This window comes from Metschnikowia bicuspidata (genome assembly GCF_001664035.1).
Source record: "Metschnikowia bicuspidata var. bicuspidata NRRL YB-4993 chromosome Unknown METBIscaffold_2, whole genome shotgun sequence".
NCBI classification, from domain to species: domain Eukaryota; kingdom Fungi; phylum Ascomycota; class Pichiomycetes; order Serinales; family Metschnikowiaceae; genus Metschnikowia; species Metschnikowia bicuspidata.
In genome coordinates, this window is record NW_017387732.1 from 1,429,343 (window position 1) to 1,455,075 (window position 25,733).

Here is a 25,733-nt window from a genome sequence, read left to right on the forward strand (position 1 = left end):
GCGGAGGATAGACCGAAAATTCCCTTGAGTAAGACCTGGGCCCCAAAAAATGAGTCTTTGGCGAAACAAGCCGAACATTGTGTGCAAGACTTCAGTGGAGATGTGCGTGTATGCAGTAGATGTCCTCGTCGCGAGAGGATTCGCGGTCTGTCTCCAACTTCCCCAGATTCTTAGACCCACCGTGACATGGTCTTCCTGCGTACCTTACAAACAATCCCGTATTTCACAAGAAAACATTATGCCATCCAGCAACATCCAGTTGTATTGAGTGTAGCTAGAAATCATTCAAATCAAAACTGTTTTTTTCTATGATTCCGATTACCCAGAGAGAGACCAGAAAAAGAGGCAAGTACGGCAGACCATGCGATCGCTGTGCCGCGAGGCGAATCCGATGTCTCGTTTTGGAAGACTCTCCGTTTTGCATCGGATGCCTAAATCTGGAAGAAAAATGCACAAGAGACCGAGTAAGAAAAAAGTCGGGGCCCAAAAACGGCCGTCGCACCCGTTCTTTCAAAGACCTGTCGGTGGAATCCAATGACTCTGAGTTTTTGGATACGAATCCAAACAACCACCAAACCAGTCAATATCTGAATGAATGCCAACCAGGAGAAGGCGCACTTAAATTTTCAAACAGTGATTCCCTTCTGAACATGAACGCCTATGGAATGCCCTCTCTTCCTGTAAGTCCGAGGATTATCTCGGATATCCGCCATGTGTTTGGCCCAAATGCAAGAGCCCCGCACAGCCATCTGTTAAAAACACCCAACGGGATCGATATTCAAAAACAAGAATACGTGAACCCAAACTCCAATATCATGGCGGGATGGAGCATTGTTCATCCGCAATATCTGATGTACCCACAGTACAGCATACAGCCCTCATGGTCTATGAACTATACAGCACCTATCCAGGACACAGGGCACATCCCGTTCCCATCATATGAGGAGCATCCAATGAATGTTCCCATTTTTGCGGAACAGAATATCATGCACAACCACAACTGCAACACCGAAGCAGGTCTTTTAGACACAGAAGACCATGGTGATACTACATCAGCTAGCCCGTCGCCTTACATGGGCAAAATCTCTACTGATCATTTGATTCTGCGGATTTATTTATATCAAAAATGGTCCTATGAGTACTGGCCCTTACTATCGCTGGGTGAATTGGTTCAAAAGCTATTAAATGGGTCCCGACTGAATACTACAAGTGGTTATATCATACTCAATAACGAAAATGCCATGTTTTACGCGCTTTGCTGTTCTGTTAGTGCAGCTGTCACCACACAACTTTCATTTGTTTCGCCCGAAAATGCGGTTTTAGACCAGAGCTTTATATCCAGCAATGACTTTGCAGATGAAGCAAAACGTGTCCGGAATCTATTTGATTACACTGAAGAAATCGGAATCGAGGATTTGTTGTCGTCCTTCTTTCTCTTTGCACACTATATCAACGTGAAGGGCAGGTTGAGTCAAGGAAAATTGTATTTGCGCGAGGCCATCTCGATAGCCCAGGTTTTGGAGCTTCATGACAAGAATCATTACGTTGGTATGAGTCGTGCTGATATTCATCTCCGACGCAAAATTTACTACATACTTCTCGTTACAGAAAGGTCTGTCTGCTTTGAAGAAGGCCTTCCTGTGATCCTTGATCCGACTATCGAGTTCCCTGAATTGTTTGATGATGAATATCCTGACCTATTAGTTGGCTTCACAGAACTTCTAAAGGTCTTTTCTGCGCCGAGAAAGGAGTTTTTCTTTGAAATGAATCAGAATAAACAGCGTGAAGAGGGATCTCTATGGGAGAAACGCCAGTGGATACTTGAGGTACAAGAGAGACTTGACTTATCACGTCAGCTTCCAAGAAATGTGACCAATCCTCAAAAGCTAAACATAATTTTATCAAGAGCATGGATACGTGCCATAGCATGTCATATCACATGGAAATGCGGCATGATTCGACCCCTGGAAACCTCGCACGACTGCTTTGGTTTCGATTTTCCACTAGTGAATGCACAGGAATTTTTAGCGGAGTCTGCACATTTGCCAAAAATGGCCTTTGAAACCAATGGGAGAGGTAGCTGTGTTAAATTACTAGAGATGGCAAACTCTTTATCATTTACTGTACAGCAAAGCCTGGACCAGTTAGTTGGATTGACGGTGCTTGAATCTCTTTTTGGTCTCGTGAACAAATTCAAAAACGACGTATCTTTGCCAATCAAGGTCTATCAAGGAATAGCCATTTTGATCGCGAGCCAAAAGCTCAGAGTTGTACCTAGACTACTAGAAAACCAAGAGCCTGGATATGCACCGCGTAATTCACAGGGGGGAACAATTGAAGAGCTTTTTGAAGATGATGTGCATGCGATGGAGGACGTGAAGGAAGGCGATTTGCCAAATAACGGACTTTCGCCGTTTTCTCGACAAGTGTATGACAAGGGAATGTCAATGTTGACATCTGTCCCGAGCTTCTTGGATATGCAATACCCTCAGATAGAAAGGACGATGCTTAGCCAAGGCTTATCACTTTCAGATTAGAGAATTGGAAATATGTGTATATGTATGAAAAGTTCCAGACTGGCGAGTGCATTTAGAATACATCCAAAGACAAATAGTACTTATTAGCGATATATGAATCTACCTGGTTTGAGGATAATCTCTGGGAACAAAACCACATATTCAGTATAACGTTTTGAAGATTAGGAACTGGAATTTGATTGTAATGCTGGTACATTGTAGGTTGCTGGGTGTCTTTAAAACACAATTACTTGTCGGGGCTTCAATTTTCTGTTAGAATGAAGCAAAAAGTGCACCCCGTAAGCAGTGAAAAAGTAACAAGTCAATTCATATGGTCTGTGTTTGAAGTGTGTGTTTTTATTTTTATAAGTTTGATATATCTGAATCTAAGTAGCGAGGATTTAGTTCAGCATGACAAAAAATATAAGCAAAACCTTGTACTGCTCTATATTTCAAAGCATTTTTGATAAGAATAACGACCAAACCAGATTTTGGAGACATAGTCTATTCAAGTTGTGGCAAAGTTTTATCACGTGGCGAGAAACATTAGTAATGTGAGTTCCTTGGGTGTTAACAGGTATTCATGGGTTCGTCAGAGCTGTGAATAATTATCTGAGTAAATAATTGATGGTGCTTGAGGACAAATTACAAGAAAGTAGTTTCAAACGATGCTCTCAACAACTAAGTGTAATTAGTGTAATCAAGACATGAATAGTAGCCCCGCACACTAAATCCGCTATCCGCCTGGCTCTGACAGCATCATTGCGAGCGAGACTGTATATAAATGAGGACTGACCGAGGAGGAGATCTCATCGCTGTTCCAAAACGTGTGCTTCATCTAATACACACTTTTCCCAAACTTACAGAAGATCTGGGTCATTTGTGTATATTTATAAGGGTCCACAATTGTCAAACATGTTATGAAGACTTGTCATGAATGCAGATATAGCCTTTATTGTGAAGACTTGTCCTTGCTTGCATATACAGTGGAGCTCATGTACAAAAGGTTCTTTCGCAATTTCGCAATGATTTGACCTGCAAGTGATACCAGCCAGCTGAGACGTAAGACACGTATTGCATCAAAGGCAGTCATCCGATTTTACATCCTTCTCTCGAATTCTAGCCGGAAAGTTTCGGCTAATTTTTTATATGGTCCCTTAGAGCTTCCATGAAAATATCTGAGGCTTCTGCGAATCAAACTCGGCAATTTTTTTCATGGATCCCACGAATTTGACGGTCAGCTGCACGTCTCAACAATAGAAGAGCAAAACACATGATTTTTTTGCTACGAGTGTGATGATTGGAAGCAAATTTGAACTGCCTAAAACCAAAACAAAGGGTTCGCCCTGATCCCTGTGCATTTGCCTGATGTGGGGGCGGAAAGTTTTGGAATTCCGACTGTTCAAAGTAAACGGATTTGACGCGACAGATTCGTAAATCCCCGCAAAAACAAATTCCCCGCGTGATAATTATTCCGAATACTGGGGCGGAAAGATTAGTTGCGTATGGCGGAGAGCGAGCATGAACTCATCTATATACACACCGCAAGCAGAGTGATTTTGAAAGGTCGGTGTTTTGACTGAGATCAAACGAGTATTCGCCAGATAATATGACATCTTACTTGAAAAATATAAAACAGTAAAAATTGCAGTCATAAGGAGGAAGCTCAGCTTTATTTCAGGCATGTGTGTTTCATCTTGTGGAGTGAGTCCAAAGTTTACGAGACTTCATCCGTTCAAACACGGCTTTGCAATATCTGCATATAGAATGCATTGTTTCGTGGGGTCGAACTTCCTTCTAGCATTCCCGTTGAATCGGGCATGGGAAAACGCACCAGTATGCACAAGGCGCCACGAAAGCAAGAATTCAGTTCTCTCTATTTCCACATCTAGCCATCTCTCGGAATCTATATATAAGCTTGCTTTGTTCCTGGAATCGATCGGGATTTTTAATTTTCAGTAACAAAGAAGAATACTCTACCGGACAATGACTGACCCAAAGAAAGCACAGGCCCCAATGTTGGTTGAGACCGAGAAGGTCAAAACAAATTCCAACGACTCTTTAGACGCTGAAACTCAAGACTATATCGCAAAGTTCTTGGACATTTCACAGAATGCAAAAGAAAATGACAAGCAAGACAAGCACATGTCCTTGAAGGAAGGCTTGAAGACATTCCCTAAAGCAGCCATGTGGTCTATACTTTTGTCCACAGTGATTATTATGGAGGGATACGACGTCAATCTTCTCAACTCGTTTTACAGCTTCCCAGACTTTGTCGAGAAGTTTGGCCGGTACTATCCAGAGAATGACTCATATGAGATCCCCGCCAAATGGCAAACGGCCTTGTCCATGGCAGTGTACGTTGGTGAGATTATTGGCTTGTTCCTAGCCGGAATTGTGTCAGACCGGATTGGATACCGCAAAACTTTAATGGGATCCTTGGCTATGGTGACTGGTTTCATCTTCATTGTTTTCTTTGCTCCGAACGTGCAAGTTTTACTCGTGGGAGAAATTTTGTTAGGCTTGCCTTGGGGTGCTTTCCAAACTTTGACAGTCTCTTACGCTTCTGAGGTATGCCCAACTGTTTTGAGATTGTATTTGACAACTTACGTGAATGCGTGCTGGGTGATCGGACAGTTGATTTCTTCTAGTATTTTGAAAGGAATGCTTAATTCTAATATCGAGGATTCATACCGGATTCCGTTTGCGTTGCAATGGGTTTGGCCCGTCCCCATTGCAATTGGTATCTATTTTGCACCCGAGTCACCATGGTGGTTGATGAAAGTTGATAGGGCGAGCGATGCTAAGAAATCACTTATGAGATTGCTCAGTGAGAATGAAAACACTCCAGACAAGGAGATTTTGGCCAATGCAATGGTCGACAAGATGCTGATGACAATCAAAGAAGAAGCTGCAGTGCAAGAAGGAATTTCTTACTTTGACGCTTTCAAACCAAACAATTGGAGAAGAACGAGAGTAACTTGTATGACTTGGTTGGTGCAAAACATTACTGGATCTGCTTTCATGGGATATTCCACATATTTCTACCTCAACGCCGGCTTGTCAACCTCCAATTCTTTTACCTTTTCCATCGTTCAGTATGTGTTGGGTCTCATTGGAACCATTTTGTCGTGGTTTCTTTCCCAGAAGTTTGGTAGATTTGATATTTACTTTGGTGGTCTCTGCGTGCAGTCAGTGCTTTTGATAGTCACTGGGTGTCTTGGTACAGTTAATTCTCCTGGGGCATCTTGGGGAGTCGGGTCCTTGCTTTTGGTCTTCACGTTTGTATATGATATGTCTGTTGGACCTATCTGCTACTGTTTAGTGACCGAGCTTCCATCAACTCAATTGAGAACCAAGACGGTTATCTTGGCAAGAAATCTTTACAATCTTTCGGGCATTGTGATTGCTATAATAATGCCATATATGTTGAACCCTACCGCATGGAACTGGGGGGCAAAGACGGGATTTTTCTGGGGCGGCTTTGCCGTCCTTTCTTCCATCTGGTGTTGGTTTGAATTGCCAGAAACCAAGGGAAGGACTTTCGCAGAGTTGGACAATTTATTTAGCCAAGGCATCTCCGCCAGAAAGTTCAAGTCTACCGAGGTGGAAGTCTTTGATGTTGGCCACATGATGGAAAAAATCGGTCAGGATGGAATCCGCGGGGTAGTCGAAGATAAAAAAGCTGATTTCGGACACGTTGAACGTGTTTGATTTGGTTGCATTACGTTAGACTTTCCAATTCGTTTCAATTCTTGATATATAGAAAATAAAGAGTCGCGTTCGACAGGCTTTCTTTTTCAGTAGGCACACAACGCAAGGAGAAGTTGTGCGTACTTTACAAACAGCAATGCACGCAAGTTGAATGGTAATAATGCAGGGAAGTACAGAATAGATGGACAGTTCTTTGGTCACACGTCGTCGTCTTCATCCTCGATATCGGTCTCGAGATCGCATATTGAGCGGCAGTTGGGGCAATAGAACTGAGGGTAGCGCTTTATGATGATAGGACGGATGCATTTATAGTGCCATGAGTGGGAACAAGGACTGATAAACACGGCTTGACAAGGCTCTAACTTCAACAAGCATATGGCGCACTCAGAAAACACCTCTCCATTTTCATTTGTTGCATCAATCCCAAGATTCTTCATCTTCTTGTGGATATCTAGATTGAACCTGTTCACTTTTCTCTGCCAGCTGCGGTTGAACTCGCATCTCATTCGTACAGAGCGGTATACTTCCTCTGTACCTCCTCTATAGTCTAGACCCAACTGTACGACATCACCGTCCATAAGTGGCCATAGCGTCAGCTCTTGCGAGGCCAGGGACAATCTGATATTGTTGAGGAAGGTTCCAGACGATGATTTGCAGTCTTTCAAGAACCACAGACCCTCTTCGTTGCACTGGAACAAAGCGTGAGTTCTGGACACAACCTTAGATTTGAAAACAATTCGAGAGGAGGACCCTTGTGGAGCATGCGCAGCACTCTTGTGTTTTTCAGTGTATCTTCCGATCGAGATATCCTGTTTCGGCTCTATGCGGCGTATGATCGGAGAAAAGTATAAGCCAGTGTTGGGCGCAGAATGATCAATGATGGGCGTTAAGCGGACCGAGAACATGCCATCTTTGTCCTTGTTGTTGCTATCTTCTTTCTCTGGGGCTGAAGAGGATTGCTCGTTTTCAGCAATACATGTGATATCAGATGCCTCCACCGTGGTGTTGTCCCTGGACACAAGCGGCGGCTCAATTGACGGGTTCGAAGGGGGCGCATTGCGGGACCTGGCCATCAAATTTCCCACAAGTGTATTTTCCACGGTCGTTTCCGCCCCTGCGTAGTTGTTCAAGTTGGCAAGGGTGGGGCTGTTGGACATGAACTGATGTGCCTGTGGCTCTGCAGGTGCGCTTGGGGCATGAGAGTGACTGGAGCCACGTATGGTGTTAGAGAGGGAGCTAAAGAAACCCAAGCCGAAGGACGGTCTGCGTGAAACTGGCTGCCCTGCACCAGGCCGTGTCTGAGACGCAGAGGGCAGAATCGAGGGGACCGACAGGTCGGTCCTTACTCGGCGCAGGGAAGCGCCGGACAGCTGAGGAGGCCGCTGTATGCTGCTGCCCGAGGTCACAAGGTGCGGGTCGCTTTGGGAAGAAGTCAGTACGAGCGGCGGCGGCAAAGCGCCTTCGTCCCGAGAGTCACTCAGAGGGTCTGAGTCAGCGCCGCTTTCTCCATTGGAGTGGTTGCCCCGAGGCGGAGAGCTCGTGAGCGAGTTGTTGGGCGAACTTGGCGGCGAGACTATCGACGCTTTTGCGGCAGAAGACCCGGCACGGATCGATTTTTCTCGCTGGGAAACTCCGTGATCTTCAGACATGAGGGGTGAGGGGTGAGGCGTCACAAAAAAAAATAGCGGCGGCGGGTATCTCAACAAGAGATCAAAAAAGACGAGGAGCCCGGGACACAAAACAGTGATGGAATGAAGCTAGCTGATAATGCAGGCACTATTAGGAGGATAACCAGCAGAGGGAGCTTCTAGGCAATATATGCGTGTGGCCTGTTTGCGTGAAGAAGCCGGTGTACAGGCTTAGTGTGGGCAAAAAAAAAAGAACGAAACACAGCAACTCGTGTTGGAGCCAGAATGTCACGTGTCGAGCAGAGCTATGTGAACCAGCCGCACGTGGTAAAATGTAAGCGTTTCTTCAGGCAAAACGAACCGAATAAAGGGGCGTCCAGCGGGAATGTGTGGGGAACGGGCGGGAGAAAACGAGATAGTTTTGGAAGATTCGCGCGAGTTTTGAAACCAGGGAGGCTTTTCTAGGGCGCGGACTGGAGTAAGCCCACGCGGAGGTGGAGATTCCAGGAACAGGCGCTCGGACGGGAAAAAAGACGTATGCGGTGGCCCCACGATAAACATATACGAGGGCCGATACGCGCGTGGAGCGGGTTTGGATTTCCTTTTATCATCTGTTTTTTTTTTGTTTTTGTTATTATTTTCTTTTTTCATGGGAGCACATAAGGACAGTCTTGACCGTGGGTTCCCCAGCGCAAGCGCTTCAGCGCTTGTTTTCCAATTCTTAGTCCGTGAAATATTGTGCTTTTGATCAAAGTTTCGCCTGGCTGATTGCTGGCCCAGCTCCAGGCGAGGCAGGCTGAGACGGGACCAAGCCAGCCTTTCGCACCCAGCCTCGGCTGCTCGGGCCTCTAGGAAACAAGCTGTCCTTATCGGAGCAACACCCCATGCAGTTTTTGCCGTTTTTATATTTTTTCATAAAAGCAAGCGCCTGCACGGGCTCTTCATTAATAAGTCTGTTGTTCTTAAAGTTGCCCGTACTGGTCGTATCCCTCTTCAAAACATACGCTGTACACCAGGGTGTCTAGATACGGCCGTGCTCACTCTAGTAGTTAGTCTTCTCGCTCACCAACCGAAGCAAAACCTGCTGCACGTTGTTTCTTCCCTTGGGACTCTCCCAGATGTAGTGCCCCGAAGTTTCGGCGACCACCCATTCAAGACACTTACTGCTGATCTTCGTCAACTCCCTCTGCCACTTGCCCCAGTTAAGTGACTTCTTGATCATGAACTCGGACAGAATCACCGAAAGCGGAATGCTGCCGACATCGGCAGTGTGGACTTCGTTGTAGGATAGCACTGACGCAGTGACCTGCTCTTGAAGTCTGGCCCTCAAGTACTTGGAACTGTGGACCATATCCCTTCCGAATATTCTGCTTTTTGACAGATAGCTTTTGGGATGGAAGAACCAGTGGATGCTTCTCACAACTCCGAGAGGTGACACAACTCCTCTGACCCACACCTTGAACCCCTGCCACGAGTCCATTAGTTCCAAGATGTCCCTGAACGTCTTTCTCTTTTCGTTTTTCTTATTCGGACCACTAAAAGGCCAATGTGTGAGCAAGTCTTCATGCCAGCTATCCACCAAAAGCATCGAGTGCATTTGTCCAGCGTTTCTCAGAGCAAACACCTTGGAGTACAAACCACCAACATCAAATCCCACAGCACTGTAGGGTCCTTCAATCCCTTCCTTCTTCAAGGCTTCCATCAAGTACTCCACAATGATCCCGACTGAAGTGGGCGATGACGCACTATCAGAGAACCCATACCCGGGCCGGTCCCAGATACAATATCGCTCAATCTTGTTCATATGATATAGTTCTTGGATCCATTCTTGAAACTGCTCCGAAGAAGTGTGCTGGCCACCTTCGACCAAGACAATCGGTTGTTTGGGCTTAGATGGTTCAGATGGTTTGGAGTCAGCAGTTCCGTTGGACCCGGAGCTTACATTCCCAAAACACGCCAAATGGACTTTGAACTGGTCCTCATTAACAGGAATCATTTTACCCCACGGCTTCTCGTGCGAGTCGAAGGCCAGGAGCCACAACGTTAAGCTGATGTTCCAAATGACGAGAAGAAGCAAGAACTTCAGAAAAATCTTGATTCCGGTGACACAGATCTCAAACAATGATTTGCGCTTCTCAATTCTCCCAGTGTACCTAATCTCCTGCTGAGCCTTGCCCTGCTCCACCCAGAAATCAGCAAAGCAATTCAAGAGTAGGTTAGCAAGAACCCAGAGCATGAGCATGTTCCCAAACAAGCCGAAGCCATCACGTAAGTCCGGTACCGAAACAGCCACAACCACATCTAGAGCAACGAGCGCAAAACTGATGTATCCCAAGATACGCTCATAGTAGGCGGGCACCGAAAAACACCAGAGGGTGATTGCACCAGTAAGGATGCAGAATATAACAAGGTCAAGCTCCAAAAACGACTTCCCTCTTGAGTTGATGCCCGGAATTGAGATGAAGTCAGACACCAACACTAATAGAAATAGCCCGGTATTAAAAAGCAAGACTGTCCAGAGAATCGACCTGAGTAACTTGATGCGCTTCAAATTGAGAGGCGAGACGCGCGGGTCATCAGGGTCTAACAATTCTTCATTACCACTAAGTAATGGCTCACGTTCGGAGAACACCCTCTTTTGGTGTTTTGGGCTCTGGGCGCTGTCTTGCCGTTGTGGGGCTACATGTTCACTCGAGCCATTGTGCTCAGGGCCAGGTGATTCCAGCATAATACTATAAATTGTGGAGGCTCTCCCGCAAGTGACTCAAAAAAAGACTCAAGTATTGCTCGCGACTCTCGCATGTGGGTCACTTGCGTAGAGCCGAACAAGAAATTGGCAGGAAGAGCAACCCACTCTCAATGCGTGGCGGTTATGAGTGATGGGGCTTGAAGGGGCAACTCCAGACAGGGCGAAGAAGGGATTGATCGGTCACGTGAGAGAGAAGAAATCAGTATCCCCAGCAGAACCGTGTAGTTGAGCGGCAAAGCTGAAAGTATGAGCTCTCTTGAAGAGCTTTAGAGACCAGGTACCCAATAACGAAACGTGTCTCATTTCTACCTTTTCTTGTTTCTTTTCTCCCTCGTTTCTGCTCTTCCTCGTTTCCGCTTATTCTCGTTTCTGCTGCCTTATCAGGAAGCATGAGGGCCGCGCGCAAAATATGAGTCGTGTGGGTTCTTGAACGGCTCGACCAAAATGGCATAGCTGGACAATCGTCGCATATACCGAATAGCATCTACCAAATAGAATACACCAGGTGTGGAGGAAAAACGCATACTTTCGAATACCCAGGTCTGTTTGAAAGCGAGAACTGGGCGTTCCATGATGTCGGTGATTTCTATTCCTAGCTACAAAGATGAAAACGGAGTTGCGTACTATGATATAAATGTGCGCTTACCTCTACGATCCATTACGACGTCAAAAAGATACTCTGACTTCGTCTCCTTACAAAAGTCCATATGTGCTGAATTGGGTATATCGCAGGCAGACTTTCCTTATTCTCTTCCCCCCAAAAGTGGGATATTTGCCAATAAGCATGCAGTTGCCCTTGAGAGACAAGCCACGTTGGCTGAGTTTTTGGAACGTCTCATCAAGGACCGTGATATGCAAAACAGTGAAATTCTTCATGAGTTTCTCGAGCTTCCCCCGAAATTTAAATTCACTTCGGACTTTTTCAAGGATGGAAATGAAGACTCGAACCCAGATGAAAAGTTCCTCATAATAGAAGACTCCCAGCAGATCAGTCGGATGCAATGGCTAACTTATCTAAAAGCTGTGCGTGTGGTAGTTGAAAGCTTGGAAAACAGCGGTCATTTAGCAGCCAAATTGGCCAACCGGGAGAAGGCTACAAAGTACATTCGTCCTAATATGGAGAAACTCACGGAAGCCCTTCAGCACATGTCTCAAGAAGACATCATTTCACCCCTGGAATTCAAGCAAAGAACTTCAATGCTTTCTTCATTGCAATCTCAAATGGAACAACTCGTGATGGATAAGCCTTTCGCCTCTTCGCCTGAAACAAATGTGAAATTGTCGAAGAGGGTGTTCTATCAAGCGTCAAACCCACCGATCGAGACACCGAAGACTCTTCCTTTGTCCAACAAAGCCCTACTTCAACATCAGCAGCAAATACATACAGACCAGGATAGAGAATTGGAAGCCCTCCGGAAAATAATTGCAAGACAGCGAGAAATCGGAGAGACAATCAACAAGGAGGTGGAAGAACAGATGGAGATTCTTGATTCATTCTCCAATGAAGTAGATACCTCTGGAGACAAGATCCGGTCTGCAAGAGAGAGAGTCAAGAAAATTACCTGAAGTGAGAGAGCCTAATGCACCAACAATATGATATGACATCTTATTGTTTATTACTTGGCCATTGTGTATTTTTTTGATTAGGAACTTCTGACCGTATACCCAGGAAAGATGCAGTTCATACATTCTAGTAAGAAAAGGAAAAAGAGAAAGGAAAGGAACTAGGATGAAGCCATTATAAAGAACTGCAAGTGATGGTGGTTGAGCAATAAGAAGGGCAGAGAGAGCCGGCTCGCAACTTGTATTTCGAAACCGGGTAACCGCGCCTCGCAAAAATATAAGAAGAAAAAAGTTCTCGGTTTATCAGCAACGACCAACTTCTTTTCTCCAAGATAAATGGTATGTTTTACAACACAAAAATGCAGTTAGAAGATGAGAACACTTCGCGATAATTGAAAATTCATGAGAATTCAAAAAGTTTACACCAAGATCTACGCTGATTAATTGCACATTTTATCTATTCGGACTTGAAACTAACATCAAAAGGTTTACGGGCAATTCAAGATGCCACATGTCCACACCGGTTTCTTCTGTACTCTCAAATTGGTGCATGCATTCAATTTCACTACTCTCTATATAACCCTGGGTATTCCCTCTGCATGATCTCTCCCCACTTGCTTATTCCCTCCTCTATCTCTTCCTCATCTAGGTACGCCACGCAAAGCCTGGCGCATTTTTTGCCCCAGCCTTTGCTGTCGCCCTCGACTTCAAAGTGATGTCCCTCGGCAATCAGTACTTGGTGCTCATCGCGAAGGATTTCTAACGTTTTACCCACATCCACGTCCTCGGCATCGATAGTGCACCACACAAAGTAGCCCCCTTGCCCGCCACCGATCTTCAAATATTTGGCAGGGAGATGCCTCTGTAATGCCGAGACAAGAGCTTTGGCTCGGGCTCTGAAAGCCAAATTCAACCTTGAGATGCATCTGTCTAAATCGCCGGTCTGTATCATATTTTGGACCACGCAGATATTCAACTGCGCAGGAGTGCCACCAGACTTGTTTGAGCCAGTTGTTGCTAACTGCTGGGCCAAACACGGCGTGGCAGTCTCTTGCCACCCCGTCCGGAGTCCAGGGGCGATCAATTTGGAGAACGACGAGTTCGAAACAGAGTTTCCATAGACCCAGCCATCAGGCAATGTGTCTTGGTCGATGTGATTGATTTTAGGGAGCTTTGGGGTTTCGAGTCCAAAATCAAGGAGGTCATAGACATCATCGGAAATCAACAAGACGTCATGCTTGCGTGCGATTTCGAGGAGCTTGGATCTGGTTTTTGTTGAGTATGATATTCCACCCGGGTTTGAAAATGTTGGCACCAAGTACATAGCATATCTGTAGAACTTCCTCGGGCCTCTCTGCGTTGGGTCATGTATGACATTGATCTCCTTAGCAGATACAGCCTCAAGACCGTGTTTCCGATCAAGCTCCTGCAACTTTTGCTCAAGGCCTGCGATGTCGATATCATACTCTTCACCAGCAGTCTCCATAACAGCAGACATTTGGCCTTCAAAGCCAGCATCGATAAATGCATAATTTATAAGAAAGTAGGTCGGTGATACCAAGAACACATGTTTGGTGATGTTCGAGCGGGTGCAGGCCAATAGAATGTTAGCTGCCCCACAAGAAGAGCCAGCGGTCAAGTTCACAACATCTGGATCATCTGTTTTGCGGCCATACCTGCTGTTGCTCCATTGTAATATTGTCTCTCTGGTGCTCAAGTTCCCAGGATCGGTGCCATATTCAAGTGGATAACGATTTGATGGATCGTTATCTGAATGCGAGAAGTTTTGCTCAACAAGAACTCTTCTGTAAGCATCTGCCAATTCCTGATTTGGAAGAAGAGTGAGGGTTGGATGCCCCTTGAAAAAGTTTATTGGCCGCGTCATCTCCAGTTTTCTTGATCTTTTGACTTTTCGTCAAGTTTTCGAATGGTGGCTTCTCAACCAAACCTTTATTTCGTTTGGTCTCAGTCGTATACCGGCTAGCGCAAAACTTCCGCTTTGAGTCCGCACCTGAGAGACCGTCAACGCCTTTCCGATGGTTCCAAGAACGGCAACTCAGGCCGAAATAAATGTTTATGGACACTTGATTTAAGGTGATGAAGACAGCGAGCTGATGAACTAGGTTGTTTGAGTCAAAATATGTACCAAGAATCATCGAAGACGCCTTGGGCTAAGAGTATTCGATGATTTTGGATTTTTGAACAAAGAGCTGAAAAAGGAGGTTGATTCTTCATAAGATTAAATAAAAAATTACACAGAGATAGTGGTGTTGCCCCCAAAGATCTAATCACTAAGCTACGAATCAGGAACGTACCGAAAGCTACTACGGTGTTGTACCATCTGTATACTTTTTTTTCTTACTTCTGACTTAAAGGAGGGTACTTTGCACTTTTCGCATTTCACATAGGCCACGGTTCATTGACTAGAAAAATAGACAATATTCTCACGTACGAAAAGAAAAACGTTTTAATGAATGTAATGCAGCGATGATGTTTTGAAACACAGCATTAATTCGTCCATCTTATGTCTCTCGAGAAAGAGCTTTGAAAGCAAAGTTGTGTTCTACTGTTAAAAAGTTTTGAGGGAGTTGTGTCTGCAGTTTGCAGTCGCTTCTGGAAAATGTTTTTTCGTCATCACCCCATAGGCCTGAGTCAAGAGCTGTAGTCTCGAACAGAGCACCAGTCATTAAGAATTGGATTCAGCACATGATCACATGGTCACTTAACCTTCAAGAATCGGTTTCACCGAACTGCAAGAATAGCGTTGCTTTCCCCAGATCTCGGGACATAAAAACAAACTTTGATGCGCTATACCCGACGGTCTACACGCTCACAGAATGAGTTGGTGAGCGGAAGACAATTCTTTTTAGCGGAAAACAAAAAATTGGAATTCAGGCAGCTAAGCCTTATTCCATGAAGACTTCGGGAAGGTCGTGTTTTGCGAAGACAGACTGAACAACAGATACCAACCAGCACCGCAAGCATATAGCAACATACAGTGGCACGACATTGGTTGTTGAAAAAACGTAGACTACACAATGGAAAAAGATCTTACCTTGGGTATTCAATACTAGAGCCTTAAATTTAAGCGTATGCTTTGATGTTCTCACACCTGCAAGTATATGATGGTGTACGGATCTCGAGTACCCAATTATCGTCGTTCAAAAACTTTCGCCATAATGAGTTGTGCTAGTCAACTAACATCAAATAGTTCTCCCACATATTAAATTAACCATGCCTTCCGCATCAGGTTTCATTCTCAGCACAGTCCTTGGCCTTGCGGCCAGAAGATTGCAAATCCAGATCGTCGGCAAACCTACCGTTGCCTCATGGAACTCCGTTCAAGGCTACGCACTTTCCGTATCTGCTTTCACAACTGGATACTTAATCTGTGAACACTTTGTCGAAAGAAACAGACAATTATTGACGAGAAGACTACTCCAGTTACGTGAACAAAGATCACAATTGAATTCATTCCAGGACTTTGACTTGGATGCGGAACACAGACTCACTGCACAAATGAGAACGTCTAGATTCTTCGAGTTGTTTGAGAAGATGGGAGAGGCCTACAAATAGGTCATACCATAGCATCATGTATATCTAGAATTGGCATATTCAATAAATGAAAGAAATAACATCACCGGACGCAAAATACGGAGGTGTCAATTTGGTTCAACGTATGGAAGGATGCTCTGGTACCGGCATGAAAAACGTAGGTAAACTAGGAGGAATGATACGTTCCGGACAAAAACAGTCTCGAATAACATTTTTCGATCTTTATGTTTTCGCTTGATTTGTATAGGGTTTGTCTGCAGCTATTCCAGGTGGCCCGAATTGACGTTTGACACTTCATCATTATTGGTCTCTTCATTGTCGCTGCCACTATCATCCTCACTATCATCTTCACTGCCACTTGTGTCACTGCCACTTGTGTCACTGCCACTGTCTTCTCCATTCTCTGCGTTGCTATTGTAGTCTTCGTCGACCTCGCTGCCACTTCCGTCTTCCTCCACAGCACCCATGTAAGTGCCATCCTCCTCATCACTGCCAGCCATCCCCGCATCACCCAGGCTTCCAACAGCATCCGACTTGCTCGCGTCAGTCTTGGTATCCGCTCTTTTCTCTCTGTGTTTTTCATCAAATGAATTATCCTCAATATTCTTTCTCTTGACGAACTCGTCTATTGCCTGAAAGGCTTTCTGATCGATCATTCCAAACTCATACAGCTCTTCGTTTCCATCTTTATTCACCGATGTAACCATCATACTGAAAGTGAATCTGGTGATGTTGCTGTACGACACCGCTTTGAGCGAAGTGAAGTCCATTATCAAGACGGGCTTTTTGAACCCGAAGATGAGATATGCGCTATCCGACGAAGCCGAAGCGAGCAAAAGAGCGCCTTCTTTCGATCCCTTATAGGCCCCTGCCATCACTAGATCATTGTGAGTGTCAGAGATGTGAGAAACGCAAATGACGTTATCGTCATTCATGTTAAGTTCATTCTTCCCGGGCATCGCTGAAGGAAGAAAACTAATAAGCTTCACCCCACACAACTCAAACTGGCGCCGCAAAAAGTCAATAATGAGTTCATTGATAGGCTTGATTGCATCAGAAGTGGAGCTCGCCAGCAGGACTTGTGCCTCAGCGTGTGCTGGGATTTTCCCGTCCGCCATTAATTGCTTCTTGACTAGGTCAAGATTAAATGTGCAGATGATCGGATCATTTTTTCCTGCCGAAGTAGCTGCGCTATCGTCTAGCCAAAGAGACATCATCACAGTGTCCTTTTTTGTGGAGACGGTGGAGTTCCCAAGAATAGGAATGATCAAGCAAAGTTTGATTGCCGAATGAAGATTGGTCACAGATATTTCTGGGATATTAGTTGCGGGAGCCACCACAGATAGCACTGGCAGAGGCTTATCATTTTCTGACATATGCAAATGAAACAATAGATTGAGTTTGCGTCTGAGAGGCGAGAGAAAGGATAAGCCTGTCATTTCGAAGATGGTCTCGTCCGCCTTTATCGGACTGGTGATGTTGAGCACATTCTGCGAGAGCATTTCGGTCTTTATGGGACCACCGGAAGCCACACCAGTATTGTTTGGCTCTGGTTTTACGCTGTTGTTACCCGGCAATTTTTTAGGTGTTTGCTGGACTTTACCCAGATTCGGTTTTTTTCGTTTGTTCGGTACCACACAGCCATAATGAGAAGCTAATTGCAGCAAGACAGGCTCGCTGTTTGGGTGTTCAGCCACAAGTGCTCTGACTTGGTCTTTTAGTTTGGAGGGTAAGTCATCGATCCAGGCGGCAGACATGGTAAAAACACAATAGTGATGAGATTTAATTCACGTCAGATTTGTTGTTGAATGCGAGTGGGGCCGCGCGGCTGGACCCAGAGATTTATTAACCTACTGAAGGCAAGATTGTGTAAGAATAGTCATGCTTTCAAAGTGCTGCCCAGCTTCAGTCTGTTAGCGAGGTTTTGAAGCCTCACGAAAAGGGACAAAAACGGCCTTGTTTTGCTGGAAACCCTTTGCTGGGCGACTCCGAAAATGGATCCCATCATGATAATCATCCGATGAAGGCTGTGCTTTTGGCAACGGACGCTGACCCCTGCAATCGCTTTGAGTTTCAGGCCCACCATATAAATACCGAAGTCATTCAGTAATTTGCATGTAGCTAACGAAAACGCATGTCTCTGGTTCGTCAGCGCAATAGTGTGGTTTCATCCCGTTTTTCGAACCATGACGATGGTGCCGTGTGTTCGCGTACCATCAGACAATGGATTGCAAATAAGCGTACATTTTCAAGAATTACAACAAGTCCCACTGAGAAAAAAGCTTCCTTGTGGCTTGCAGAAGTGGGGGGCGGGGAATACTTAAATGTTCTGAAAAAGAGAATAATTTGATAAAGCCTGATAATGGTCGACATGCGGGAGGGTTTTTTCTTCTTGTCGCATACATGTAGAAGCACTTGAAACTACGACACGTTCCAACATAGGCAACACAAGCATGCTCCACGAGCAGAATGCACCCATATTCTCCCTCCTCCCTTCATTGGCACCAGGGCTAATTTTTCAAACCACATACTCGAATGTGATTGTCAAATTTATCAGGGACGAGATGGCGAGACTGGGTCAGAGTCAACCGACAGTCGATCGATTAGAGCATGTGAAAGACCAGCTATTGAAATCCACACTGCACTCGGGAGAATATACATTAGAAGTTGACGAGCAGAAATCTCTAATTCTTGCATATGCTTTTGGGGAAATCTACACGCCCGCGTTGGCGTTGGTCACAGGGAAACATATCACTGTTCAATTCTGGGGTGCAGGCGAGGAACAGCCCGGGCAGCCGATGATCAGAAATTGCGTCTTGAATCCTGAAAGTTGTGACCCTATCTTTTTCGAAGTTTTGGATGACCCGCAAATCGACAAAAGGCGGGGCGTCCTGGATGTAAATCCGTTTCTCCAAGTACGGGGCATGGTATCGAAGTTGGGTCTCCTGTTGAATTTGTCCACGTTTGATTTGGAGGAGCTGAGTGATTTGATGGCAGCCCCGGAAAACAGCGGAGGCCAAAAAGCACTATTCCCCGCCAATTTGGGGGTGCCGACCCTCGAGACTTTGTATGAACGGTCCGACAATGGGCTGAAGTATCTGGTACGGGCCAAAGAGCCAGAAGAGACAAAGACAAATGGCCGGCCCAATTTCTCATACAGCAGCAAAAGCATTGTTGACCCGAACAACTGGTTCTGCTCGTGCAGCGACTTCACCAGCGCAAGCTTTGTGATCCACGATGCTAGCGGGTCAGACCTTCTTGGGGACACCGGGCATGAGTTGCTCAGTCGGTTGTTTCGAGCTGCGGTTTGCAAGTTTCCCAAGAGCTTACCCATTTGCAGACATTTATTGGCCGTATTGCTTATGTTGTTCAATTGGGACACGGCCTGGAATGCTGGGCTCGTGCGTGTCTGTTGGATCAGAAGCGAGACGGAGCAAACGGAGCTCAGGCTGTGAAGATTAGGGGACATTGGAACAGATTTAGTGCAAGCAGAGACTGAAATGCATGCAAAAGGATGATGAAGCCAGAAGTTAAATCAGGAACCCGAGTGCAAATCCACGAGGAATGCTGTGACACACTTGCAAAAGGCATGATGGAACATGAGTTCCAGGAGACCACAACCCGACTGGGTGCGCATTCTTGAGGAGTTAATCGACACATACATGGGAGAAGATATATACATGGCTTTGCATGGAGGATGAGTCAGGGCGAGTCTCTAATCCTACGGCACACTTATACACGTGCAACTGAGCAAAGAGCGATACGAAGATGCGTACTTATGACTTGATTCTATGGCGATACCGATACTTGACATGACACGCTGAAGCGAAGCTAAAGATGGGATATCAAAGATGCGATACTGGGCGATACTAGAGATGCAATACTAAAGCAATACCAGAGATGTGATGCTGAAATGATACCAAAGACGCGAAACCAAAGATGTGATACTAAAGATGCGACACCAAAGCGACACCAAAGCGACACCAAAGCGATACCAAAGATGCACCACAGTGATTCTATCCTATCTACAGAGATTGGCGTCGTCGGCTTTCTTGGGTCATGGCGCCCGGACATGCTACAGATTACTGGGGCCGGCCAATAATTACCTGGGGCCGCGAAACAAGAGTCGCTCGCTCCGGCCAATGCCGATTGCCAGGACCAACCGACAAAGACAAAATGGAATAAAGACAGGAACAAAAACAAAACCAAAAACACCGGACCCACCGCAGCAGAACCCACAACGAACAGCACCGGCGAAAAGCCCGGCAGCCGCAACTAAGGCGTGGGCCCGGCTTTTCCACAAGTGGTGGGCAGAGGTGAACAGAATGGCGCTGCGTGCGCACTGCGAAATCAGTGTTCTTGCGGAAACACGCAGCACTAGGCCCCAGGCCCGCCCAGCGCCCGCCCAAAAACAGGCACCGCGGGCCTGGTTGTTCGGGCCGCACACCATAAGAGTGCCCGTTCCAGGGCCTTTCACTTCTCTGCTCGCACCCATCCTTCTCCACCCCATCTCTTGTGAAAAAGGACTCTGCCATGATGTTTCAGTGATCCGGCATTTATGGCCATCATTACTATATGTCCATCATGACTATTGTGATTGTCATTTTTATTGTGGTTGTCATTTTTATTGTGATTGTCATTTTTATTGTGGTTGTCATTTTTATTGTGATTGTCATTTTTATTGTGATTGTCATTACTATTATGATCATCATTACTATTATGGTCATCATGTCTATTATGATCATCATTTTTATTACGATCGCCATTACTATTATGATCATCATTTTTATTATGGTCACCATTACTTTATGACCATCATTACTATTATGGCCACCATTACTATATGACCATCATTACTATTATGGCCACCATTACTATATGATCATCATTTTTATTATGGCCACCATTACTATATGATCATCATTTTTATTATGGCCACCATTACTATATGACCATCATTTTTATTATGACCACCATTACTATATGACCATTATTTTTATTATGACCATCATTACTACATGACCATCATTACTTTTATGGCCACCATTACTATATGATCATCATTTTTATTATGGCCACCATTACTATATGATCATCATTTTTATTATGGCCACCATTACTATATGACCATCATTACTATTATGGCCACCATTACTATATGATCATTATTTTTATTATGATCGCCATTTTTATTATGGCCACCATTACTATACGACCATCATTACTATTATGACAATCATTTTTATTATGACCATCATTTTTATTATGGCCACCTTTACTATTATGATCGCCATTACTATTATGATCATCATTTTTATTATGACCACCATTACTATATGACCATCATTTTTATTATGATCGTCATTTCTATTATGATCATCATTACTATATGTCCATCATTACTACATGACCATCATTACTTTTATGGCCACCATTACTATATGATCATCATTTTTATTATGGCCACCATTACTATATGATCATCGTTACTATTATGGCCACCATTACTATATGATCATCGTTACTATTATGGCCACCATTACTATATGACCATCATTTTTATTATGATCGTCATTTCTATTATGGTCATCATTACTATATGACCATCATTACCATATGACCATCATGTTCTATTATCATCATTGTTACTTTGATCGTCGTTACTATTAAGATCATCGTTGTCTTATCATCATTGTCTTATCATCATCATTGCAACGAGCACCACTGTCCCTTTGATCATCATTACTATTGTCATCATTGTCTCCATCATCTTCGTGGTTTGTGGGCCGTGGACATGGACAGGGCCGCCCCGCCCACGGTGCGCCGCAGCCAGCGCCAGCTGGGGCCGCCCTCGCATGCTCGCCCTGGAGGCTCGGGGCGCCGCCAGGCCCACGGCCCGGTCTCGTGTGAGCACGCTGAAAATTTTTTTCTTAGGCGCGCGGAATCCTCCATGCCCAACACGCAGTGTCGACACCCCAACTGTTGCTCGTACCCACAAGGTTCCTCCATACCCTGCCCAACACCCCCGCCCCACGCCCTCGAGCTTCGAGAGCAGCCGCCGAAGCCCTTCCCCCTGCCGAACAAGAACCTGCACCCGCGCACGGCCGCCCGAGTTTTGGTCCCTCCCCCGTTTTTTCTGTCTGCCGGCGCTTCTTGTTTCTCCCCTCCTCGGCAACCCTCCCTACCGGGCCCCACTTTGCACCGCAAGCCCGCCGCCTGGCCGCCCCCTGCCTCAACACGCGTGTTGCCCGCTTCGCCCTCCGCCCCCGCCAGCGCAGCCTTTGCCCCCGCCTCCCGACCCCAGCAGCTCGGAGAACCCGCCTCTTCTAGTCACAAGCAGCCAGGGCCTCCGCCAACGCCACGCCCACGCCCAGTTGCATGACTTGCTGAGCCGCACACAACGCCACAGCCACCCATGTCCACAAACACCCCGCTAGCCGCCAAGCAGGCCGCCGCCGCCCCTGCGCACCGCGCCGCCGGGCCAAAACCCGCCGCCCTGCCGGCCCCCGCATCCACCACGCCCGCATCCGCCACGCCCGCATCCACGGCCGCCGCGGCCCTGTCCTCGCTCGGGCCCGGGCCCCGCCGCTTCCGCGGCGACGTGCCGGCGTTCAACCCGTCCACGCCGTCGCCACACCTATACAACCAGAACATGCCGCAGTACGCCCAGCCGCCGGGCCTGCTGCCCGTGTACCCGGCGCGGCAGCCGCAGTACTTTGCCCAGCAGCCGCAGTTCATGCCCTACGGCGGCCAGGTCATGCAGTACTACCCCGTGGCCATGGCGTACCCGGACTTCTCCATGTACCAGCCCTACCAGTACTACGCCATGCCCGCGGGCCAGTTCCCGGCACAACAGGCGTACGTGCCCGTGAACATGGCCACTGGCGCGGGCGGCTACGTGCCCGGGCGCAAGAAGCACTTCAAGAGCCACAACCACCACCACAACGGCCACCACCAGAGCAGCCACGGCCAAGGGGGGCTGCATCACCCCTATTCCAAGCACGCGTCGCCGACACCCTCGCCGAACGTGGCCCCGGACTCGGGCGGCGCTGCCAAGCCGCGAGGCGCAGACGTGAACAATTCGGAGCTGGTCCCACGCATTGACGATTCTGCAACTTCCACGTCCGCCAGCATCACGGCGCCCACGAGCCCGAGACCGACGCCGCCGCCTAGCCACAGCTCGCCGAAACAGGGCCGCGGGTCCCGCCCCGAAGACAGCATGCCCGCGCCCACGGCGCCGGCCCTCAAACAAGTGTCATCTCCTGCTGCCGCGTCATCGTCTGCGGCTCCATCATCTGCGGCCCCTTTTTCTCCTGCCGCTTCATCGTCTGTCGCTTCATCTCAGCCTGTCGAGCTGCCTGCCACACTGCCTGCCACACTACCTGCCACACTGTCTTTTTCCGGACAAGCGAGCCATCCAGATCGCTCTCTGAAGGACGTGCTCCCACTTCTACTCAACATCACCCGGGACGAGCTAATATCGAGCAGAAACGCCATACATCAGTCCACCAAACAGCTCCTTGAAAGCAGGTCCCGCCACACAGAGAGCTTGGTTGCAGCTGATCCCAACAGGGACTACCTCGTCGATATAAGACGCAGGATCCAAATCATAGATCATACCAAAGGCTCTGAGTACGAAACTTCCCTCGGAGCTGGACTCCCACCAAGACCCAGCAAACCTAACGATAACGAAACTAATGACTCCAACGCCTCCAAGCCCCCGCTTAACTGGGCTTCACTTCTCCAATCCGCAGTGCAGAAACCTGCCAAGCTCAAGGCCCACACGCCTCTGAATGGGCAATACGCATCCAAGCCCCTCCCGCCTTCTGTTTCTGTGGCCCCCACGCTGACTGACCGATGCCAATCCCTCGGCTTGTTGGTGATGTCGATGTTGTACGACCCCGCATTCAATCTTAATGCTCACGAACCATACACACTAAAACCGCGAGGTCTTACCAACACCGGTAACATCTGCTATATGAATGCCGTCCTTCAATGCTTGATCTATTGTGCGCCGTTCAACAAGACTCTTCGGCTTGTCGAGGAAAAGTCCCTCGGTATCTTGGGTAAGTCTTCGACCCCTGTCCTTGATGCCACCATTAAGTTCGTGAACGACTTTGCAACCGTTACCGCCACGAGCAAGTCAGGCGGAAGCTCCACCAACAGCGAGGGTATCGTGGTCGGGCGCCCGCTTTCCCCAGAGAGCCTCTACATGAAACTTGTCGAAAACCCCAAATTTCAGCATCTCAAATGGGGCCAGCAAGAAGACGCGGAGGAGTTCTTGGTCTATTTGCTCGATGGTCTCCACGAGGACTTTGTGACGGCAGAAGCTTCCGTGACTGCTGATCAAATGGAGCAACTTATATCTTTGTACGGACTGAAACTTGACGCCCCACATGCTCAAGACCTCAAGACGAGAATGAAGAACGCCCTTCGCCTAGTGAAGCATGTCGAGAATGATGCTGCTGAAGATCATGAGGGTTCGCAAGACGAGCAAAGTGAAAACGGCTGGTCAGAAGTGGGAGGCCGTCGTAAAGTCTCCAGCAAGAGAGTCTCTGAAGTGGAGCCATCTCCAATCACCAGCATCTTTGGTGGACGTTTCCGCAGCGTATTGACCGTTCCAAAGTCTAAGGAATCGCACTCCATTACTGTTGACCCATACAGATGTATTCTGTTGGATATTTCACTGTGTGATGTACAAACTATTGAAGATGCGTTGTGGAAATTGAATGAAGTGGAAAACCTCCCTTACAAAACTGAAGGCGGACTAGAAGTGGTGGCGCAAAAACAAACGTATATCGAGGATTTACCAGAAGTGCTTACATTGCAACTCAAGAGGTTTTCGTTTCAACAGAAACAAGAACAACTGCTTGGTAATGGCTTGGAGCCAACGGTGAATGAGTTGTCTCATTTCCACGGTGTTGGGAAAATCGAGAAAGTGTTGAAGAATATCAGCTATGGACTTGACTTGGCGATTCCTCTTGAGTCATTATCTACTGCTGCCCGGCACACGCAAAACAGAAATTATCTGTTGACTGGTGTGATCTACCACCACGGGCGTAATGCAGAGGGAGGACATTATACATGTGACGTGCTTCGCGGAGACAAGAAATGGCTTCGAATTGATGACACTGCCGTTGAGCCGATTAATGCTGATGCGGTGACGGAAAAGCCCGAGGCCACTGACAAGAGTGCCTACATTTTAATTTATCAAAGGAAGCAGGCCTCTGACACCTGAGGACACTCTTAATGAAAGTATGGAAATAGAGTAACAAAACATTTAGAGACGGGAGAGTAGAACTTGTAATTACTTCTTGCCTCTCAGCTTCGACCCACCAGTTTCAGAGCTATGAAAAGATCATTGCGGTAATTCTTTTGCGCTTCTGTAAAAGGGTTGGTACGGGTGTATCACCACATTGCTGAAATCCCAGACACCTTTCTCGGCATAAACGTCCAGTTTCAAAAACTCCAAGACTTCCGATTTGGTCTCGGCTTGGATGGTGAAGCTGCTGCCTATGAACTCCAGCTTGGACTCGTCCTTGAATATGGGACCACAGCTGGAAATAACCCCACACTTCACTTTCTCGGGGACTTTCGCAAGGTGGTCTGAGCGAAAGGCCAATCTTTTATTGACTGGCTTGTCATAGATTATGACCAACCATTCCAATTTCTTTGGGACCTTCATCTTTCTTAAATCTCTGTTGTTTTCAAGAGAACAACCCCAGAGGTGTATCCGCGTTTTTATACCGGCTTGACGAGGTAGCGGTCGGGTCGTGGCCAGATCATGTGACCCGGTTTTGAAATCTAGCCGTGTGGAATCTGGACTCAGTCGAAAGTATTGGGGCAGCGGACCGTGCCACGAAAACACGGTGTAATGTATTCTATTTTCTTCACAGTGCTTTGGTGCCTCCCAGTATGTTTCCGCATTTTTGACTGATTCACTGATCAAAGTTTTTGTCAAAATTTCACTCGCATATATTTGAAGGTCCATAGTGTAGACAATCATTG

At 46.7% G+C, this 25,733-nt stretch overlaps 11 protein-coding genes across 11 annotated transcripts; 6 read left to right on the forward strand and 5 right to left on the reverse strand.

Moving 5' to 3' along the window:
- The first annotated feature begins 187 nt into the window (after window positions 1-187).
- SUC1 (transcription factor) lies at window positions 188-2,666 on the forward strand. Its single transcript, XM_018855803.1, has one exon. It carries the CDS (start codon window positions 309-311, stop codon window positions 2,535-2,537), a length of 2,229 nt encoding a protein of 742 aa, XP_018712765.1. The 5' UTR covers window positions 188-308; the 3' UTR covers window positions 2,538-2,666.
- Window positions 2,667-4,185: 1,519 nt separating this feature from the next.
- MAL31 (maltose permease) lies at window positions 4,186-6,315 on the forward strand. The gene has a single exon (XM_018855804.1). It carries the CDS (start codon window positions 4,503-4,505, stop codon window positions 6,228-6,230), a length of 1,728 nt encoding a protein of 575 aa, XP_018712766.1. The 5' UTR covers window positions 4,186-4,502; the 3' UTR covers window positions 6,231-6,315.
- Window positions 6,316-6,442: 127 nt separating this feature from the next.
- METBIDRAFT_16354 (ubiquitin-conjugating protein) lies at window positions 6,443-7,147 on the reverse strand (the record flags this gene model as incomplete). The annotated part of the gene is made up of 1 exon (XM_018854636.1): window positions 6,443-7,147. A coding segment is annotated over one exon (705 nt), but the record flags the coding sequence as incomplete, so codon positions are not given.
- Window positions 7,148-8,900: 1,753 nt separating this feature from the next.
- On the reverse strand, window positions 8,901-10,586 carry METBIDRAFT_39790 (uncharacterized protein; the record flags this gene model as incomplete). The annotated part of the gene is made up of 1 exon (XM_018857176.1): window positions 8,901-10,586. One exon carries the CDS (start codon window positions 10,584-10,586, stop codon window positions 8,901-8,903), a length of 1,686 nt encoding a protein of 561 aa, XP_018712768.1.
- Window positions 10,587-11,115: 529 nt separating this feature from the next.
- On the forward strand, window positions 11,116-12,385 carry METBIDRAFT_31198 (uncharacterized protein). The gene has a single exon (XM_018855805.1). The coding sequence runs from the start codon at window positions 11,181-11,183 to the stop codon at window positions 12,171-12,173; it is 993 nt and encodes a 330-aa protein (XP_018712769.1). The 5' UTR covers window positions 11,116-11,180; the 3' UTR covers window positions 12,174-12,385.
- A 230-nt stretch (window positions 12,386-12,615) lies between these two features.
- METBIDRAFT_31199 (2-aminoadipate transaminase) lies at window positions 12,616-14,118 on the reverse strand. The gene has a single exon (XM_018855806.1). The coding sequence runs from the start codon at window positions 14,053-14,055 to the stop codon at window positions 12,736-12,738; it is 1,320 nt and encodes a 439-aa protein (XP_018712770.1). The 5' UTR covers window positions 14,056-14,118; the 3' UTR covers window positions 12,616-12,735.
- Window positions 14,119-15,295: 1,177 nt separating this feature from the next.
- Window positions 15,296-15,746, forward strand: METBIDRAFT_86898 (uncharacterized protein; the record flags this gene model as incomplete). Its single annotated transcript, XM_018859269.1, has 2 exons — window positions 15,296-15,356; window positions 15,382-15,746. 2 exons carry the CDS (start codon window positions 15,296-15,298, stop codon window positions 15,744-15,746), a joined length of 426 nt encoding a protein of 141 aa, XP_018712771.1.
- Window positions 15,747-15,985: 239 nt separating this feature from the next.
- Window positions 15,986-17,482, reverse strand: METBIDRAFT_77727 (uncharacterized protein; the record flags this gene model as incomplete). Its single annotated transcript, XM_018858749.1, has 1 exon — window positions 15,986-17,482. The coding sequence occupies one exon, from the start codon at window positions 17,480-17,482 to the stop codon at window positions 15,986-15,988; it is 1,497 nt and encodes a 498-aa protein (XP_018712772.1).
- Window positions 17,483-17,719: 237 nt separating this feature from the next.
- METBIDRAFT_150121 (uncharacterized protein) lies at window positions 17,720-19,429 on the forward strand. The gene has a single exon (XM_018854560.1). The coding sequence runs from the start codon at window positions 18,179-18,181 to the stop codon at window positions 19,178-19,180; it is 1,002 nt and encodes a 333-aa protein (XP_018712773.1). The 5' UTR covers window positions 17,720-18,178; the 3' UTR covers window positions 19,181-19,429.
- A 3,100-nt stretch (window positions 19,430-22,529) lies between these two features.
- METBIDRAFT_31202 (mRNA-binding ubiquitin-specific protease) lies at window positions 22,530-25,219 on the forward strand. The gene has a single exon (XM_018855807.1). The coding sequence runs from the start codon at window positions 22,552-22,554 to the stop codon at window positions 24,961-24,963; it is 2,412 nt and encodes an 803-aa protein (XP_018712774.1). The 5' UTR covers window positions 22,530-22,551; the 3' UTR covers window positions 24,964-25,219.
- Window positions 25,084-25,410, reverse strand: METBIDRAFT_40609 (uncharacterized protein; the record flags this gene model as incomplete). The annotated part of the gene is made up of 1 exon (XM_018857295.1): window positions 25,084-25,410. One exon carries the CDS (start codon window positions 25,408-25,410, stop codon window positions 25,084-25,086), a length of 327 nt encoding a protein of 108 aa, XP_018712775.1.
- Window positions 25,411-25,733: the final 323 nt, after the last annotated feature.